The sequence below is a fragment of the Chelmon rostratus genome, chromosome 17 (assembly GCF_017976325.1).
Source record: "Chelmon rostratus isolate fCheRos1 chromosome 17, fCheRos1.pri, whole genome shotgun sequence".
In the NCBI taxonomy this organism is placed as follows: Eukaryota; Metazoa; Chordata; class Actinopteri; order Chaetodontiformes; family Chaetodontidae; genus Chelmon; species Chelmon rostratus.
The window spans coordinates 19,542,978-19,561,168 of NC_055674.1; the positions used below are offsets into that span (position 1 = coordinate 19,542,978).

General features: G+C 42.1%; 2 protein-coding genes across 4 annotated transcripts; one reads left to right on the forward strand and one right to left on the reverse strand.

Moving 5' to 3' along the window:
• The first annotated feature begins 1,333 nt into the window (after positions 1-1,333).
• On the forward strand, positions 1,334-15,200 carry zgc:158403 (tetratricopeptide repeat protein 39A). Of its 3 annotated transcripts, XM_041956589.1 has the most exons (18): positions 1,334-1,550; positions 2,226-2,330; positions 2,807-2,938; positions 3,261-3,319; positions 3,773-3,840; positions 4,112-4,176; positions 5,209-5,308; positions 5,411-5,476; positions 5,564-5,672; positions 5,804-5,871; positions 8,976-9,035; positions 9,354-9,515; positions 9,656-9,747; positions 11,525-11,645; positions 11,735-11,846; positions 11,948-12,062; positions 12,971-13,087; positions 14,326-15,200. In XM_041956589.1, exons 1-18 carry the CDS (start codon positions 1,444-1,446, stop codon positions 14,432-14,434), a joined length of 1,767 nt encoding a protein of 588 aa, XP_041812523.1. In that variant the 5' UTR covers positions 1,334-1,443; the 3' UTR covers positions 14,435-15,200. The 3 variants fall into 3 exon arrangements, with proteins under 3 accessions (XP_041812523.1, XP_041812524.1, XP_041812525.1); XM_041956590.1 differs by lacking the exons at positions 1,334-1,550; positions 2,226-2,330 and having other exon boundaries at positions 2,921-2,938; positions 3,778-3,840; XM_041956591.1 differs by lacking the exons at positions 1,334-1,550; positions 2,226-2,330; positions 2,807-2,938; ... (1 more) ...; positions 3,773-3,840; positions 4,112-4,176 and having other exon boundaries at positions 5,291-5,308; positions 5,445-5,476.
• Positions 14,714-17,720, reverse strand: gadd45gip1 (growth arrest and DNA-damage-inducible, gamma interacting protein 1). Its single transcript, XM_041956593.1, has 2 exons — positions 17,319-17,720; positions 14,714-15,877 (listed from the first exon to the last, which is right to left on the reverse strand). The coding sequence occupies exons 1-2, from the start codon at positions 17,717-17,719 to the stop codon at positions 15,586-15,588; spliced, it is 693 nt and encodes a 230-aa protein (XP_041812527.1). The 5' UTR covers position 17,720; the 3' UTR covers positions 14,714-15,585.
• Positions 17,721-18,191: the final 471 nt, after the last annotated feature.

Sequence of the window (18,191 nt, forward strand, 5' to 3'; positions counted from 1 at the left end):
ATAGAGCACTGAAATAATGTTTGTGGTTCTAAATTCAATTTTGATTTGAACTTTAACTTCTGAGAAAACTGACAGCTGTGGTGGAGCTGGACTCATCCTGAGGACGGCTTCGATGTTCCAAATGTTTCTTCAACCTGGAATCTGTGTGGAACAGCGAAAGCCCTGCAGGTCAATTACAGTTAGATCCTGACTGATCATGTCACCACCTTAAAAGATTAAAATAAATAAATAAAGTTACACCACACATACTGATAATGCTGCTGTGTGATAACAAGTATTTAATAAAGTCAAAGGACAGAAAACTACGTATAAACAATTGTGAGCAGCAATTCAGCACTGACGGTTCTGACGGTGAATGACTTCATTGATAAAACTCACCAAGCTATCTCATTAAATTCAAAATCAGTAAAACTCATTATTACAGTCACTGTGTTGCTGACATTAAAATACATACTTTGACAAACATTTTAACCTGTATTGGCATTGGATCACCTTTTGAAATATCCAATAAAATAAGCAAAATCACACATTTATATCAGCTCCCAGATAGGCGGTGATATTGTGAATTTAAGTGCAGCCATAAGTACAACTGAAGCACTTGAGCTGATTAGGCCTATATAATTCCATCAGAAGTGTGACTTTTATATGGCAGATTACTGATTTGCAGTAATCTCATTGGAAAGATGTTCTGAAATAAAACAAAGAAAATTGCATTTGTTCATTCAACCATCAACCATTAGTTAAGAAATGAAGTTAAAACAGAGCAAAACAAAAATGCTGCAACATTTATGTTACAAAGTTTTGAATATTAACTCTTTTGACCCAAAAATGTGAAAAGAAGAGGCGCCAAATCATCTACTCAGCTAATCACATCCATGGTTCATACAAATAAGACAACACTGCCCCCAAGCGACAGAACTTTAACATTACATATGAGCAGAGTGAATATGCAGTTCAGCCTGGTCTCTTCCTTTTGGTGCTGAATCAGCTGCTGACACTAACCTAATTACTTAGTAATGGTTCTAAATTATTGTACATATGTCATGTTAAGTCGCAATAATGCTAAACAATAATTTGCTACAACATTTTCAGTCCTGAGGTTCGACAATACATTTGGGTGAATAGGGCAAAAAACAAAGGAAGTCATTCGATAACAAGAAGTCATTGCACTGCACAAAACTGTGTGATCTGTCCAGGTGATCCCCTCGCACCTGATCCAATGATTCACACCGTGAAACGGTAACGTGTGCGTGGCAGTGATGTCACAGAGGAGGAGTCAAGCGCGCCTCCGCTGCGCTCGATCCGCACAGATGAACGCATGCCTGCACCCGACACCACTTTAGGTGGATTTCACCAACAGGAAAGTCTTAGCATCTTGACGCCGGCTTGCACGCAACAGCCAGCCCTCGTTTGGAAAGCTCGTTTTCACAGTGGAAGCCGTGAATGCGTCTTCATTCTCCGCGAGTACTGCTGAACTCCGAACAGGTGTTGGGGCGCGCCGCCCGGAGAGAGAACATGTCCAATGGGAAAGGCGCAAGTGCTGCACAAAAGTGAGTACAGGGCAACTTGAAATTCGTTGACACCCTCAAAATTGGACTTGTTTTCCGGTTTCTTCGCTTTCTGCGTCAGTCGGTGGGAATATGTAAACAAACCTGCACAGGAAATAAATTCAAACAAACAAACAAAAAAATAGGCCTATAAATGTGCCTCACCTGCACCAGGAAACGTTATAAGACACTTTTAGTCGCCGTTTCCTGGTCGTCTATCAACATAGTTCACTCTTTTTTTGAGCAGTTGTCTTAAAGTAGTGCCAGATGAAGTCGCTGCTGGTGGGGGTCGCTGCACCCGTCCCGTGTAGTTTTGCATGTTTTCCAGGCAGTGAGCTACCCAAAACAACAGCATAGTCTTAGTAAACGAAACAGCTGACAGATAACACTTCATTTATAATGATCATATTGAGGACATAGCACAGATGCTGCTGCAGCTTGCTGCTTAACGATGCTCTATTGGCATCGGTGCTTAGTTGAAAGACCTTAACCTTACGCGTGTTTAAATGTTTGCCCTGAACCCCGCACCTGGGCAACGCATGGATCTTGTCCGCTTATCAGTGTGCAACTGTGCGGCTGTTGGCCTTGCATCCCCCACCACTCCCAGAGAAACACGCGGCCTAGTCACAGTTCAGTGCATTGACTGTGTGCATGTGTTCACCCGTGTTTGTGCGGCAGCCCCTCACAGAGGACCCTGAATGAGTGCCTGGATGAGTGTATGGAGGCCTTGGATCTCTTCCTTAACAACCACTTCACTGAGAGCCTGGAGAGGCTGCGTCCAAGGTAACAGAATAGCCCTGAGTCACAGAGCTTTAAACCAGCTGTTACTGTTTAAGATCCACTCTGTAGTCTCCTATGTACTCTGTTTTTAGCACTTTCCTCGTGCTATATTTTAGCTTGATGTCAGCAGTATTTGGCCTGGGGTGAAACTTGTGTGGTGTGAGCTCTGAAGTAGTGTGCTGCCTGCCAGCCAAGACATGAGGGAGGCCCTGGTAGGCTTCGGCTCTCCAGGATATGAGATGTTTGCTGAAGCTGACGCCCCAAGGTCTGACTGATTCAGCAGCCAGAAAGGCAGCCCTGCAAAATAAACAATATGCACAAGACAGCCCGGGTATAACGAGAACCTGATATTTACTCTTATCTTCTCTCGACAGGAAAATGTGCAGGTTATACAGTAGCTATCCTCCTACCATTACCTCTGTGTGCTTACAGTGTGCTGTTTGTGATGTTGATTCTGCGACTCCATGTTTCCTGTGTAGAGTGAATGAGAGTATGTACCATGCTCTTATCTACGCCACGGTGCTGGAAATGCAGGCCATGATGACTTTTCAGCACGACGACATCAGCAATGCAGGAAATACCATGAAGAGTGCCCAGGAGGTCTGCCAGAGGTCAGGGTGTCCTCATGATTAATTATTTTTCCTCATATTTAGTATTTTGCTCACAGAATTCTAGACACTCTGTCTTCACATGTTTTGAAACACCTCACTTCATTCTCTAAGGTGCTGCTGACTCTTCCACAGTTTATGAGCCATAAATTTATATGAGTGCATTTACATGGCCTGTTTCTGACCATACTACCAATTTGACTGTGTTTGCATGAGAGAAGTCATTATGGCAGCAGCTAAGATAGTGAAAAATGGACACATGTAATTGGTGGGCGAAGTGACACCATTTCTTTTGTTGATACTGAATTATTGTTTGGTGTTTCAGGTTTCGACGGAAATCTCCAGGGTTGGCTAACAAGTCAGTAGGGGAATCACTCACTGAAGGTAAAAGGCATGGATGTCTCACTCTGTTTTAAATCCACCAAACAGAGTTAGAATTCCTTATTTTAATGAGGATAACATGTGTAATTGGCAGCGTCCATTATGCCACACTTCCAGTATATTTGCAATGGAGTTTGATAGCACATTTGTCAAACCTACAGTATCTAAAAAGGTCAGTGGCAGTTATCTTGGTATTGTCAACAGACTCACATTCAACATCAGTAGAGAAACCAGCTCTGGGAAGCTGTGAAGTGCTGCCAGATTTAGCAGACGCAAGATCGTAGGTGGGTAGAAGACAAAAGGAAAGGAAGATTAAGGCTGGAGGACCAGTCTGGAGGCTCTCATCTGACGGATCAACTGTGTACTAACATCTGGGCCTGGATTTTCTGTTGACTATAATCACTGTATGTTTTTATTACTTTGTGTGTGTGTGTCTGTGTGGATGTGTTTTTGCAGTGCAGCTTCATGCTGAAGTGTGTTACGCAGAGTGCCAACTCCAAAGAGCTGCTCTCACCTTCCTACAGGTGCAGTAGGCTTAACTGCTTTTTGCATTTTTAAACAGCATGAGTATATCCTGATATACCTGTATATCATACGCCACAGCACACCAAAGCTTCCACATTGTCCAGGTTTTCAAGACTGTGTATAATTTAGAGAGTGTCCAGTGGATATACGGCATGATGGCAAGTTCCACAAGTTTGTGGTACATGAATGAAATCTAATCCAAACACCCCAATTCAAATGCGTTGGCTCCATTGTTTTTCATCCTGCCTTATGTATTCATTTATTTTGCAGGATGAGAACATGGTGAGTTTCATCAAAGGAGGGATCAAAGTCCGAAACAGTTATCTAATTTACAAGTAAGTAGAGAGCGTGTATTCAGTGAACTTCAGTGGTGTGTAATGCTCATGAGCAAGAAGGGTGAAAACATTATCTGACTGATTTAATGTCCAAAGGTGCGGCAGTTGTTAAAGTATTTCTATGGTTATTATTAAAGGGGCACCACACCAATTTATACAAATTAAGTTCAGTTTACCGTCATGAGGAGTACACCAAGCCTGTGAAAACAGTGTGATATCTTTTTAAGATTTGGAGGGTAACCCTGATGATGTTGTAATGATGTCTTCAGGGTTCTCTCAATTTGGATTTGGAGACTCAGGCCTAATGAACTTAACTTAAAAAAATGTGCATATATATACCTGATATATGCACATTTTTTTAAAGCATATATGTTCACCCTCTGTTTAAACAAAATTCTGTCCACACAAGCTTCATGTTACCTTATTTTCCAGTGGCAGTATTTTAAAAGCAAAGAATAGAAGCTAATTATTAATTTATTTGAAAATATTTAACGTCTTTTTGGTGCATAGTCTAGCAGTGCTAACCAAATGTACACTAACCGTTAGCCTGCCATTGTTATTGTTTCAAGCGTATGTTCATTACACAAAGCAATGAGGGGCATGCACAATGACATCATTGTTTCCCAAACACGCCATTTTAAATGTACACATGGATACACAGAAACCAGAGTTTTGAAAAATGTGCACGTTGGAAGACAAAATCTCAATTTTGGTGACCTAAAATACTGTTTGCACGTGAAGAAGAGGATAATGTTAATGTTTCAAAATATCCATATGCATGTATATGAAGCCTGAATATACTAACAGAAAGCCTCTGTTACAGACTGGGAGAGTTTTTGGAGCTTGACCTATATAAAGGACTAAAAGTCATGATATCTTAGCTTCTGCTTCATAGATTTTGGTCCTTCTCTTTTAATGTGAATCTCAGAAGTTTCCCAACTTTGTAGGAGCACAACGTTAAATCACTGGAACACCTCTTTAACTCACACGAATGATGACATACAATTGACGTAGCTGTTTTTTATCATCCAGAGAACTGCACTCCCTCATCAAATCTCACAACTGTCTCAAAGGACCCAGCCACGTTCACTTAGAGGGAGGAATATCGTTTGGAATAGGGGCGTTTAATCTGGTAGGTCACAAAATAATCTCTAAACACCATCTGTTGACTGCATGTCGTGTGTGTAATCATGTGTTTGTACCATATAGTTTATCAGGTCGTCTGTATTTACAGACACTCTCTCTGTTTCCCCCGCGGATACTCAAAGTTTTGGAGTTTGCAGGCTTCTCTGGAGACAAGGTATGATATGTACATTTCCTCCCTCATGCATTCATTCATGAACTGACGCCCTGGTGAGTGTTTGCTCCATGTGTGGTCCTGTTTCAGGAGTACGGTCTGTCCCTGCTGCATGACGGTGCGACAGGGTTGAATCTGCGCTCCATGCTGTGCGCTCTCCTGCTGCTCTGCTACTACACCTTTCTCACGTTCATACTAGGTAGCGCTGCACCCCATCCGCGCATCACATGCATTCAGATTCAGACGATTGTGATTGTGTGGTGACCTGTCACTGGATCCCAGGAGGATTAATCAATCGTATATCATGTCATATCTGTTCTATCCTCTCAGGGACGGGCGAGGGAGAGGTGGCTGAGGCTGAAAGGCTGCTGAAACCTTTCCAGCTCCGCTACCCACGGGTGAGTGGCAATAAGGATCACCTGTTTACATCGCTTTCCAGGAAAAACTGGGAATGAAGGTGATGAAGGTGTTAATGTGTGCTGTTCAGCTGCAGATGTGGCCTCATAGACTGATGTTATAAGTGGAACTACTCATTATCTCAGAGAAACTGAGCATCACAAAAATATGTTTTTAGTTTTAAATTTAAGTCGTTTTGGTTTGGGTGTTATGTTTTTAGCAGATGACATGCACAGCAGCTGGCAAAATCTTGCAACCAGCATTTAAAACGGACACATTTTACAGTGACCTTGGCGAACTTTGAGACACCAGTTTTTGCTGTTGACCCACATCAGGCCGTCTTGGACCTGCTGATCCTTTAAGGAACGTAGAGCCGGAGAGTCCAAAATGGAGGCAGCTGTCGTAGAACAGAATGCCGGTACAGAGAAAATAGAAACAAGCTCTGGGAACTGTTTTAGCTCGAGCTAGCTTGCTCCTGGCGGCTCATCCGCTCCGGTAGTTCAACAACTAGCTTCTAGAAGCAGATATTTCGTGAGGGCACGGATGAATTGTGCTGGTGTGACCAGGCTTTAAAGGGGAACTGCAGTAATTTTATATATAAAGACTAGATTTCTAGTCAAGCTTCTATAGTTATAATGAAAAATCTTATTGGCTTGCACTATGGGAAATGTAGGATCCAGTGTTTTGCTTCACAAATACTAGGGACTAAAAGTTATAATATATCACGGTCTCTATGTCGACTTGTGTCCTTCACAAGTACCACAAATGTATGGAAGTACTTCTGTATTAAAGGGAGTGAAAGGCAGAACTTTTATTTAATGCACCTGGACAAAATTATAAACAGCGGTCTGTATTCCATTATATTCATGTTCTTTTCAAAGTTTCAAAGTTGCATTGCGGGAAGGTTAAATGTTTCATGTGGGCACATAATTCTTGTTTATTGTTAACTTTGATCATATTTTTGTCATATTTGTGTAGTTTTTGTTGCACAACAGAAGTCAGAGATGGCCACTTCCTGGTACAACTTTGACCCCCCAATACTTGCACTTGCTTGCACACAAAATTCTTGTGCAATGTAGAATTATTAACAACAGGGTTTCCCCTGGATTTCTTATTTTTTCAGACAAAGGTGATAAAGACTAGAGAACATGCATGGCATGCGCCGAGTAAACAGTTTGTGCGTGCGTCTTTAGAGATTTCACTTTTTGCTTACCAGCATTAGTGCAGACAAGGAAAAGGGACAGAAAAAGTCGAAAGGGGGCAGAGCCTGATGGAAAAGGATGCAAGAACGATGAAGAAAAAAATATAAATGTAGTGAAGGGGCTAGCCCAATGCTAACTCCTGAGATGTCTTCCCCCGGTGTGACCTGGTCGACGAGCTTCACTTTGAGATACCGTGACTGTGTTGCTTCTTCAATAATCCACAGGCAGCGCTTGTTGCAGCATGTCAATACTTTTATTGCTTTCTTATGCACCGATTGTGAAAAATATGGAAGACCAAACACACAGCTTCGCAGTAATCCCTCCGCGCCACAGCGGTCAAAAACCGTTTGCCCCTTCCGGGTTGAACACCTGACGTCAACACAGTTCCTCCTACCTTTATAGGTTAGCCCAAATAGGCTGGCATTACAGCAACACCCCATGTTCACATCAGTGAATGACACACAGAAACCTCATAACAGATAACACACATATTTGGCTCCTACATGTAGCCTATGTAAAATAAATTAATTACATTAGCCATTAAAATAGGTTTGCTACATGACATATTTTACTAATATGGCCAAGTCAGCATGAATCTGTTGAAAACAACATTTGGTTTTGAAACATTCAGCCAGTTATTCATCGATGGTCCGTCTTCTTACTGCCAACACTGGGTGAAACAGAAGAGGATGGAACTCAAAACTAACTTGTGAATTTTCTGCTTTCTAACCTGATCTGTCAGGCACTGGCACTTAAAAAGCAGACTGCTGAGGGTTGATCCAGTCCTTGCTGGAAGCTAGCTTTCATTACAAACACTTATTCATTTTCCTCACGTATAATAGCAAGTCATGGCTTACCCTGATCTACACTCGAGCGCCGCGAATGACATGCACGTGCCTGGGGTAAGTGTATCAAAGCAGTTGCTGATGAAAGACAGGGTGGTTTTGGAATTTTAAAGAAGCTTATGCTCTTGTCCGAATTTTCAACAAAGACGACCAACCTTTGAGTTAGAACTGTCTGATTGTGTGAGATTGCTCGTTCTCTCGCCTCGTCTGACTTTGTTTTAGCAACGTCACCACGTTCCCACATCTCGGGGAACATCGGCACATCTAGTTTGGGTGGTTAGGGTTTGTACAGTGCTATCACAAGGTAGCAGTGGCAATGACAGCCAAAACTACAAGTATTTGATCCAAGCTGTGATAAACCAGACCTCCTCTTTATCGTCAATTAATTCACACTGTGTTGTAATATCTGTATCACATGCTTTTAGTCTGTGGGGCAACGTGTGGAAGACAAGTCGATTCCTCCTCATCTCTTGCCAGTTCCTCATTCAAACTTGTGTTCTCTTTTCTCTGAACGCCACTAAAACTTCTCCACGTCATTGTTCTTGTCATCTTGCTATTTTGACACGTCTCACTGTACGTCCGTGCTCTCTGAGAAATTCCTCCTTCCACTCACGTTGTTCTCTCTGCTCTCTATCGTCCAGTCACGCACTCAGAGTCGTCCGCACCCTGATTGCTTCCAGCTGATAAGTGGCTCCACCTTCCACTCGTGCAGTCCCTGCCGTCTGCACCCTCAAGTCTTACACCATTTACCTTCATTCAAAGTGCACTTCCTACCCCTCCACCTGACTCACATTCCTGTAAATTCGCAATCCCGTTCCCACTCCACCCTTTACCTACATGCCTGCCCATCCCAGAGAACAAACTCAAAGCTCTGACACAATGTGTACCAAACCAAAAATAGAAATGTCTTGGTTAAACACCCCCAAGAGGAATTTCTTCATAGTACATCTGCTTGCAGATTGCTGAGAATTTAACACACAGTAAATCGATGTATAATCCTGAGCAACACTGCAGGCGGAAATCTTTTTTTTTTTTTTGTATATTTTCTCTCCTGTCCAGGGAGCGATATTCCTCTTCTTTGCAGGCCGGACTGAAGAGATCAAGGGGAACATTGATGAGGTGTGTTTCATAAAATGTGACCGTCACATGGTTTGAAAGAACAACGACTTTTATTTCCAGCACACTGATGTTTTTAATAGAGCATTTTGCTCTCACAAACTTTACGTAATTGTAAGTGATTGCATACTTTCTTGGGAGTGAGAAGCAAAAAAACCCCACTTTTTTTTACCATGGTAATAAATATGCCATGTTTAAGCCTTTGCGCTACAGAGGACCAGAGCCATATTTTAATTTTAATACACAACATACCCAAACGCAGCTTCACTGTTCCATATCCGTATTAATGTCCTGTATGATGTAATGTCACCATGTTGTCAGGCGGTGGCGCTCTTTGAAGATGGCTGCAAAGCCCAGCAGGCGTGGAAGCAGTTCCACCACATGTGCTACTGGGAGCTGATGTGGTGCTTCACCTATAAGCGAGCGTGGAAGATGGCATACTTCTACGCAGACCTGCTGAGCCAGGAGAGCCGCTGGTCCAAGGTACAGAACACAAGAGGGGCCGCAGAAGTTCAGAATGAACTGAGTCGGAGGGTCTCTCAGTACAGACGTTTGCGCCGGTCTTGTCAAACATCGTGAGAAGTAAAATGGGTGAATCCTGTCTTCATGTTTCCCTCTGTTAGGCCATGTATGTTTACATGAAAGCTGCTTACCTCAGCATGCTGCCTGAAGATGAGGCCAGGCCTTTCGGGGAGGACGAGGTAGAGCTATTTAGGTAAACACACACACTGTAATTGTTCCATGTTTTATCTCAGAGACGCACTGCTGTCGTCTCAGGGCTCATGATGGACTTGCATTTTACCAGTGTGTATGCACAGACAAGCAGCTGTGAGGCCAGTGGTGTTCATGTGGTGTATCTGCTGAGCAGTGAGTCTGGGCTGAATCATCTCTGGACAATGCTGTAATGTCCTCTGGGACAGCTTTTTGTTTTGCACTGTACAAACGTAACACTCGTGTCAAAGATAGACAAAAATGCTGTGCTTTGCATAATAATTAATCACTGATTCGTGCACCCTCTCGGAACGGGCCAGTTGCTTGGCCTCCAGTATCGCAGCTTTTTCAGGGTCATGGACCTGCAGAGCCAGAGAGCCCCCGCTGTCTCATCGCAACAGTTCCACGTCGACAGACTTGGCATCGCTCTTGGTATAACATAGTCTCCCGCTGCACCTAACAACTATTTTTTACTTGATAAATTGAACAATTTGTTTTCCCCAAAAGAAATATAAAAAACTTATCTGGTTAATATTTCACTATTTTACTCAATCATCTGCTCATCGTCATCCAATTGTCAGATGCCTGTACTTGAACTACTCGACCTAACGTTACGTTACCAGAACTGCAGCAGTGAAGAAACATTTGGACTGGCAACTTTTGGCACTTAAGATGATCATGGGTGAGGATTTTCAGCTGCAGCTCCTCTCCAGGGGAATGTCCGCAGCCATCTATGTGACACGCAAACTTTGACGAGTCACCCCAACCCTGATTTATTCACCGACAGTTGTTTAAACTCGTGCATGCAGGGAGAAGTTTCTCTTTTTACCTCTCTCTCGAGAACCACTCATCCAGTCGCTTCACACTCACACACACACAATGCAGTTTTCCGGGTCAAGTGTGAAGTCAATTGGATGAATGGTTGTCGAGAAAATCCCATCAGAAATGGCTGGATATACAGGCAGAGAGTCCTTCCTTTACACTAAAGAGAACAAATAACACTAGTAGTAGTGGTAGTACCACTAGTGTAGCTTTTCCACAAAAAAGAAAAATCACCTCATTAAGAATTCTGAGAGAAATTAACCTGAAATTTAATGTGAGCACACGGAAACTTTCCTCTGCCAGCAGATGAATGTGAAACAGCCTTCTAGTAAACTCTGCACATACATCACTGTGCATTTATCGTTGAGCTCACGGCAGAAATATCAGCAGCGATGCATTTCAGATTTGTGTCTCTGCAAAAGGTTCTGCTGTTGTTCACAGTCTGCTGCTGACCTCACTTTACATCCTGATATACAGCCTTCGAGCTCATGGGCTCAGCTGAAAATTGCAGACATGCAGCATAAATTTTTAAGAACATGCACAACATGCAAAACCGTACACTTCTGGTATACTTTCACTGTTCTTATTAATAATAATTTTTAGCAGCAGCAGTTTGTATCAGACAAAGTTAATGACTAGCTGCTGAACAGAATTTAGCAGCTACAGATATTTCCCTCAGGAGTAGTGGAGACCAAAATGGAGCTAAGAGAGGCTGGATATTGGGTTTAAGGTCATCAGATGAGCAGAGACACCATGTTGCTCCAAAACTGCCGGATGTGTTAGCTAGATGTGATAAAATGTCAGTTTGTGTGTTTCCAGCTTGTTACACTGCCCCCAAGTGGCCAAAAATGAATACAGGTTTAAAAGCAAGTATATAAAAGGTTTCAGGCACTGTCTTGCTTATTTAGACCTCATGCCTTCTTTCCAAAGTTGTCTTGATTATGCTCCTGTGTCTTTAGGAAAGTGCCCACCTTCAAGCAGAAGATAGCAGGGAAGTCTCCCCCGACTGAGAAGTTTGCCATCCGTAAAGCCAGACGCTACAAGGCTCCCTGCCCAATCAAGCTACCGGTGCCAGTGCTGGTAAAACTTCACACACCCAAAACCATCACACAACGGGCACTATGTTTGAGTCACTGAGCCTTCCAACAGCATTCACTGCTTCATTACAGGAAATGATGTACATGTGGAACGGTTTCAGTATGATCAGCAAGCGACCAGAGCTGACGGAGGGCATGATGCAGACTTTGGTGGAGGCAGAGCGCACGCTGCTGGAGTCTCCTGGTACTACAGTTCATCCCAAACCACGTGCCTGAACAAACAAACTGAAGTGTAACTGCTGACAAAATGAGCTCACATCTGTGTGCCCGCCCCCTCCTCTGCAGGAAACGAGTACTCAGTGGACGACCGCTGTGTGATCCACCTGCTGAAGGGTCTGTGTTTGAAGAACCAGGGTCTCCTCCAGGCCGCTGAGGAATGCTTCAACAAAGTGTGTTCCAGGTGAGCTCTTGTGGATTCGTACGAAACGGGAGCGAGTTATTCCCTGCTCAAACGGCATGCGATTCAAATACTGCAGCCATTTAGAAAACCGTTTATGTTCTGTGAACAGAGAAACATCAGTGTCTGCACTGCTTGTAGAAGCCTGGATGTAGTTTTTGACAGCATGGATAAACACACGCTGACCACAATTTCACTATTCTATATATACAGTAAGAATTAAAATCATAAACAGGTCCAAAATCATCCTGAGAAGACTTTGTAGTTCAGTGTTTGCTGAGCTTTTCTCAAGTCTTTACTGAAGCTTTTCCTCCCGTCTGTCATTTAGATAACTGTCTTAGAACAGCTCTTAACTGGAAGCACGGACATTCTCTGTTTTACATGTGCAAAATATTAAGCTTTTTACCCTTATTCCGAAAAAGACAATTTTCCTACTAAAGCCGTTCACATGGCGAATGAAAATCAATATTCCAGCAATATTCCTGTCAGCATGCAGCCATCCATACTCTGATTAACACAGTACACATGACATTATTTGTTGCGATTTTTGCACATATCTAAAAAACACTTGATATCTGAGTCTTTCAGAGTGTTTAAAAGTCGGCATATTTCTCCTCCCGACCAGGAATGTGGGCTTTTCTCTTGTGCATGCATCTCTAGGCCAGCCTTGCATACTGTTGTTGTTTTCAACGCAGAGGTGACCGTGAACAGGCGAGAGGCTGTGAGAGGCCGCAGCAAAAACGTGCATCCCACGTCTTAATCGGAAAATACTACATTCGGAATATTCAGAGTAATAGTGGAAACTCGTTGTGCATAAAAACGTAGTCAATGCAGTGTTTGCTTAGCAATTATAAAATCCTCTCGACTCATGACGGTGACAGTTAATTCGCCTTCTTTATGTGTGTGTTCAGTGAGAAGAAGATCCGGTTTGACCACTACCTGGTGCCCAACTCTCTGGTGGAGCTCAGTCTGCTCTACATAGACCAAGGCAGAAGGGACGAGGCTATTAAACTACTGCACAAGGCCAAGTAAGTTACCCTGTTGTAGCAGCTTCATGGATGCATTACAGTTGAAAAGGTGCCAGTACTCTTGCACATACAACTTCTAGAGGGTGTGAATTGTCTACATGTGAGGGTACATGTTTATATTTTGTAATATAAAACACTAACGGTAATTAATGAGCCCAAATGATCAAAATGTTCCCCATTTCTGGTCATTTTGGCGGTGTTCGCAGAACTGTAAGAGAATGCCGAGTGTGCAAAGCAGTAATCAGAGCAAAGGGTGGCTATTTTGAAGAAACTAGTGTTGTGAAGAAACATGTTTTCAGTTATTTCACCTTTTTTTGTTAAGTACACATGTTCATTCATAGTTTTGATGCCTTCAGTGAGAATCTACAATGTAAATAGTCATTAAGTAATAAAGAAAACGCATTGAATGAGAAGGTGTGTCCAAACTTTTGGCCTGTACTGTACATAAACAAAGTACTGTACTCAGGTCAGCTTCAGGGCCTTCAGTCATTCGCAACTGGACTTGTCGGTTTGTCTTGGAAGACGTTTCGCCTCTCATCCGAGTAGGCTTCATCAGTTCATGCGCACCAGACTAGATAGGACAGCTCTAGTCTGACAGCTCTTGTCTAGTCTTCCAAGATAAACCGATAAGTCCAGTTGCGAACGACTGAAGGCCCTGAAGCTTACGATGACCTGGATGAATGAGAATATTCACAGGCATGTACTCAGCTCAGATTCTGAGGTACTTTTACAGGAACATAATCAAGACAACTTTGGAATTCTTGAACTGTTCACTGCACTACATTCATTTGATAGCTACAGTTGCTGGTTACTTTTCCAATGATGAATAATTCTTTATTACAGGACTGTAGGGACAGTATAGTACTAGTGTCCAGGGGGCTTCTGGCTTTCTGGTTGTTCAGTGTGTCCTCTACAAGAACACTAGAGGTCGCTCTCTGCCTGCTACATATAGCTCCTTTATTTTTAATGGACATACAGTATTGTACATCAACCCTCTGCACTCATTGGATGTAGGTCGAGGATTAAATCACAATGAAAAAAATCTGAACAATACCTTAAAATATGCAAAGCAAATGTAGCAAATGTTGCAGGTGTTCTTCACAGTTTATATGGAGTTGGTGTGGAGAACCTGCCATCTTGGTAGTCAGCGAAGAGTCCATTTCTTCTGACAGCTTGGGTGAGGCCGCAGCTCTCCTTTCCTGTCACGCTTAAACATCTCTCCTGTTTTTGACTCACAGACACAACTACAAAGAATACTCGATGGAGTCTCGTACACAGTTCAGGGTCCACGCCGCTCTGGCCAAACTCAAGGCGGACCCCGGTGAAGAGGACGACACCCGCCTGTAGGAACACTCTCCGATTCCCTCACACTAATGACTGTTTAGCGTGACAGTTTTGCATCTATATGCATTTTCAACAAGTGAATCCTGGGCGTTTTATCACTGTGCTCAGGTACACTCTACCTGTTCAGGCATTGTTGTGTCACAGTCTGCACCAACATATCACTGGACAAAGGTAGAAAGTAAATATTTACAAGAGCACTTCCTTCCCAGTCTGGCTTCCAAGAGCATTAGTGTCACATGGAGTTTGACTTTTTTAGCTGAGGGACACTGCATTTACAGGAGCCATTTTACTTTATGGACAATGTTTTTATTGTTTACATAGAAAATTTAAAAAACACTGTTTTAATCAACAAGTGATTGAAAGCCACTATAAATATCAAATGTAAGACATTTTATGACATAATGAACAGTGAAGACTGTATTTTACTGCATTGAAAGAGCTCTACATGATTATTACACAATTCATTTCAGCGCACTGTGCTGATCTGGAGTGACTGCAAAAAGCATTTAGTTCAAAACACTTTGAAAACCCAATTCAGCAAATACTTAACTGGCTTGAAGAAACGAATGACTTACAGTCAGCTGCCAGTATTCTATTCATGGATACTAAAGAGGTGAAAACTGTTTACAGCTGCTCTAAACTCACGTCCACTGTGTGTGTGTGTGTGTGTTTGAATTAATCAGACTCAGTGTTTAGGCCGATCTGGATCAGTGTCCAGAAACTTTTGAATGTATAAAAATTATTTTTGCATAAATAAATTCCACATATAAACATCTGTGTTTTGTGTTGAATTACACCAACTTTTGCGTTCTGTAGGTTGTCATCTTGCAGTACTAATTTTCTTCCTTTAAAGATATTTTAGAGAGAATACAGGCTGTACAGAGATGGATTTATTTTAGTGGCAGCTAAATACATCGAGAGGTCATGGAAAATTAACATATGCTTAACAAATAGGGTAAACAACTCTGTTTTTTACATAAGGAAAAAAAAACATTTTCTTTCATCCAAGTCATTACACATGCAGTCAGGTGACACAAAACTGTTCTCTTGAACACCGATCCCACATTATTGTTATGCAGACACCTCTCATCTCATTAAATACAGTTAGACCAAGGCCCAACAGTTATTCATGTCTGAAATGACTCAGTCCAATACTATGAGGAGGCAGCAGGAGGTGTGATGGGGGCTGCTGCCTGCTCCTCTTTCAGTCTGCGCTTCATTAGTTTCCTCTTCTTCTGCTCTTCCTTTTCTAATTCAGCCACCATTTCCAAGAACTTGGGTGTGCGGGGGTCCACTGCATAGCCAAAACGCTCTTTGGCCTTCACCAGCAGCTGTTCACGACGTGCTTTCTCCTCCTTCAGCTTCTTCTTGGTCTCGACCTTTTCTCTGCGCCAGTCTGCGATCATCTTGGGCATTTTGGCCATGTTAGCTGCTATGATTTTCTCTCTGCAATGGAAATGGAAAAGATTAGTATGACAGATGCTAATGTGGTGCATGATGCCGGTTGGTTCAAATTAAGTGTGGTCAACTTTTGGGATTTCCATGAAATTTGTTACTTCATATTCCTCACAGGATGAACCGCAATAACTTTTGTTCTTATTTGGATCTCTTATAGGTCAAAACTAGTGTCCCAGTCCACATTTCTTAGTCCATATCGAAATAATACTGACAACACATATTATACATACGCTATTATAAAAAAAAAACCTTGACACGCAGAAACTCAGTTACACATAATCACTGTTAATATACTTATGCACCAGTGCACATTCATCAACACTGACCTTGACAACCCCAATGTAAAGATAGACAGATACTTTATTAATCTCCAAAGAGAAATGTACAGGTCTAGCAGCTCAAAGGGTGGAAAATAAGAACAACTTTCAAGTACAATGCAAAGACCATTTATAAACCAGGAGGTAAAAAATACAATCCAAAATACAAATAACAATATGAGAAAAAATAGTGAGATAAAAATATAGAACTAAGCTATTAAAGTAAATGTACTGGGATTAGCTTGACAGCTAATTTTTTGCACCCAAAGTGCCAACACAACTGTGACATTTACAGTATGTGACATACTCTCACACACATATATAGAGCTGCAACAATAGATCCATTAACTGTTAATTGATTACGTCGTTCTGTAAGCAAAACCGAAAGAAAGCTCTGGTTGCAGCTGCTCATCTGTAAGGATTTGACGCTTTCTGCTATTTAATGTAAACACAAACTGAATATATTTGGGCTTTTGACATAAAACAAGACATCTGAAGATGCCACCTTGGACTCTGGGAAACTGATGGACATTTAATTAATGTCATTAATCAAACCAATTTTCAGATGTATCAATAAAATAAAGTAATGCTTAGAAGCAGCCCTACACACATGCACCCATACTGCCAGCCAATCTAATCATACTAGAGATACTATATTATGTAATATAGAGCACTTTTGGAGCCTGGAAGTGTATTAACAAATTGGTGGCGTGCCCCTTTGTTTCCTTTTTCCTTCTACAAATAAACTGACTAAATTACATTTCTGATCAAAATTTATAGTAATCACTTTTTTTTTTTTTTTAGACGTAGGTGATTAAACACCATGGTTAATCATTGTGAAGTTCTCTGAATGGCTTAGCTGGAGTTAGCTCTAATTAGCTGAATGTTGTGGATGAGTCCTCTACCTGCATTTGCTGCTGGTTGTGTTCTTTGTGCCACTCGCGTTACTACCACTACATAATGGTAATACATAGCGGTAATACACACTAACGGGTAATTTTTGTGTTAGCACAACACCGAAATGAGTGTAAACAGACCAAGACAGGTTGGCTATCTACCTGTCCGATAATTAACGCATTGACGTTAGCCACAGTAGCATTGACATTACTTACTTAGCCAGCCGCTTTTCGGTTTCCTGCTTCTCCTTGGCCTCGATGTTTTTCAGCATTACTTCTAGAGGAGGGTTCCACTCATTTTCCTCTGCGATGATCTTGTCCAGCTCCTCATGGCTCGGCCACAGCGATGCAGGGTCGATGCCCGACGCTGAGCCGTACCGACCGTACAGCTTTCTGTCATACCGGGCCGTCTTCTGCCACTCCGGCGTCTCCTCACAGTCCTTGTCGGGAATATACGGCTTGTGGAGGTTCAGCTTTAAGGGTTTGGGGTTATAGGACGCTGTCTGCAATACAAGTCCACTTTGAGAGTTCGCAGAAAGTACGGTTTTTGAAGATGAAATACCCTTTAACGCCCTACATAACACTGCCGTCCTCCTGCACAGTATGGACGCCGCCATCTTTCTTCTGCAAAAAAGGACCCGGAGTAAAAACAGAGGTGGCTACAGCAGTGCCTGTTCATCAGGGCAGATGGGTCCTCCATGTGGTTGTAAGGTAGGAAATGGTTGCCTGCTGTTGGGCCGTATTGTTGACTGGGTTCTATGTTAGAGGGACACACTAGACAGTTTAATCAAACAGCACATTTCATAATCAAAAGGCAGCTCAAAGTGCTTTAAATAAGGCCTACAAGACATTTAACACTAGAAAATCAGCATATGGTATTGAAATAAAACAAAAAAGGATGAAATGTTTCAAGTACAAGATGGGTAATGGTGCCTGAGTCAAAGTACATGAAGAAGTTATGTTCAGTAGGTTTGTTTAAAACCCCTGAGGCAACCTAACTAAACAAATGCTCACATCAGTATCAGACTTTTTTTTTTTTTTTTTTTTTGAAAGTATTTCAGAAGAAATTAATTTTTTAAGGTTCACTGT

Coding starts and splice junctions, on each gene's coding strand:
- zgc:158403 (XM_041956589.1), top strand. CDS start 1,444: ATGCGTCTTCATTCTCCGCGAGTACTGCTGAACTCCGAACAGGTGTTG. Junction 9,516..9,655: donor AGGAGAGCCGCTGGTCCAAG/GTACAGAACACA, acceptor TCCCTCTGTTAG/GCCATGTATGTTTACATGAA. Junction 13,088..14,325: donor AAACTACTGCACAAGGCCAA/GTAAGTTACCCT, acceptor TTTGACTCACAG/ACACAACTACAAAGAATACT.
- gadd45gip1 (XM_041956593.1), bottom strand. CDS start 17,719: ATGGCGGCGTCCATACTGTGCAGGAGGACGGCAGTGTTATGTAGGGCG. Junction 15,878..17,318: donor ACCGAAAAGCGGCTGGCTAA/GTAAGTAATGTC, acceptor TTTCCATTGCAG/AGAGAAAATCATAGCAGCTA.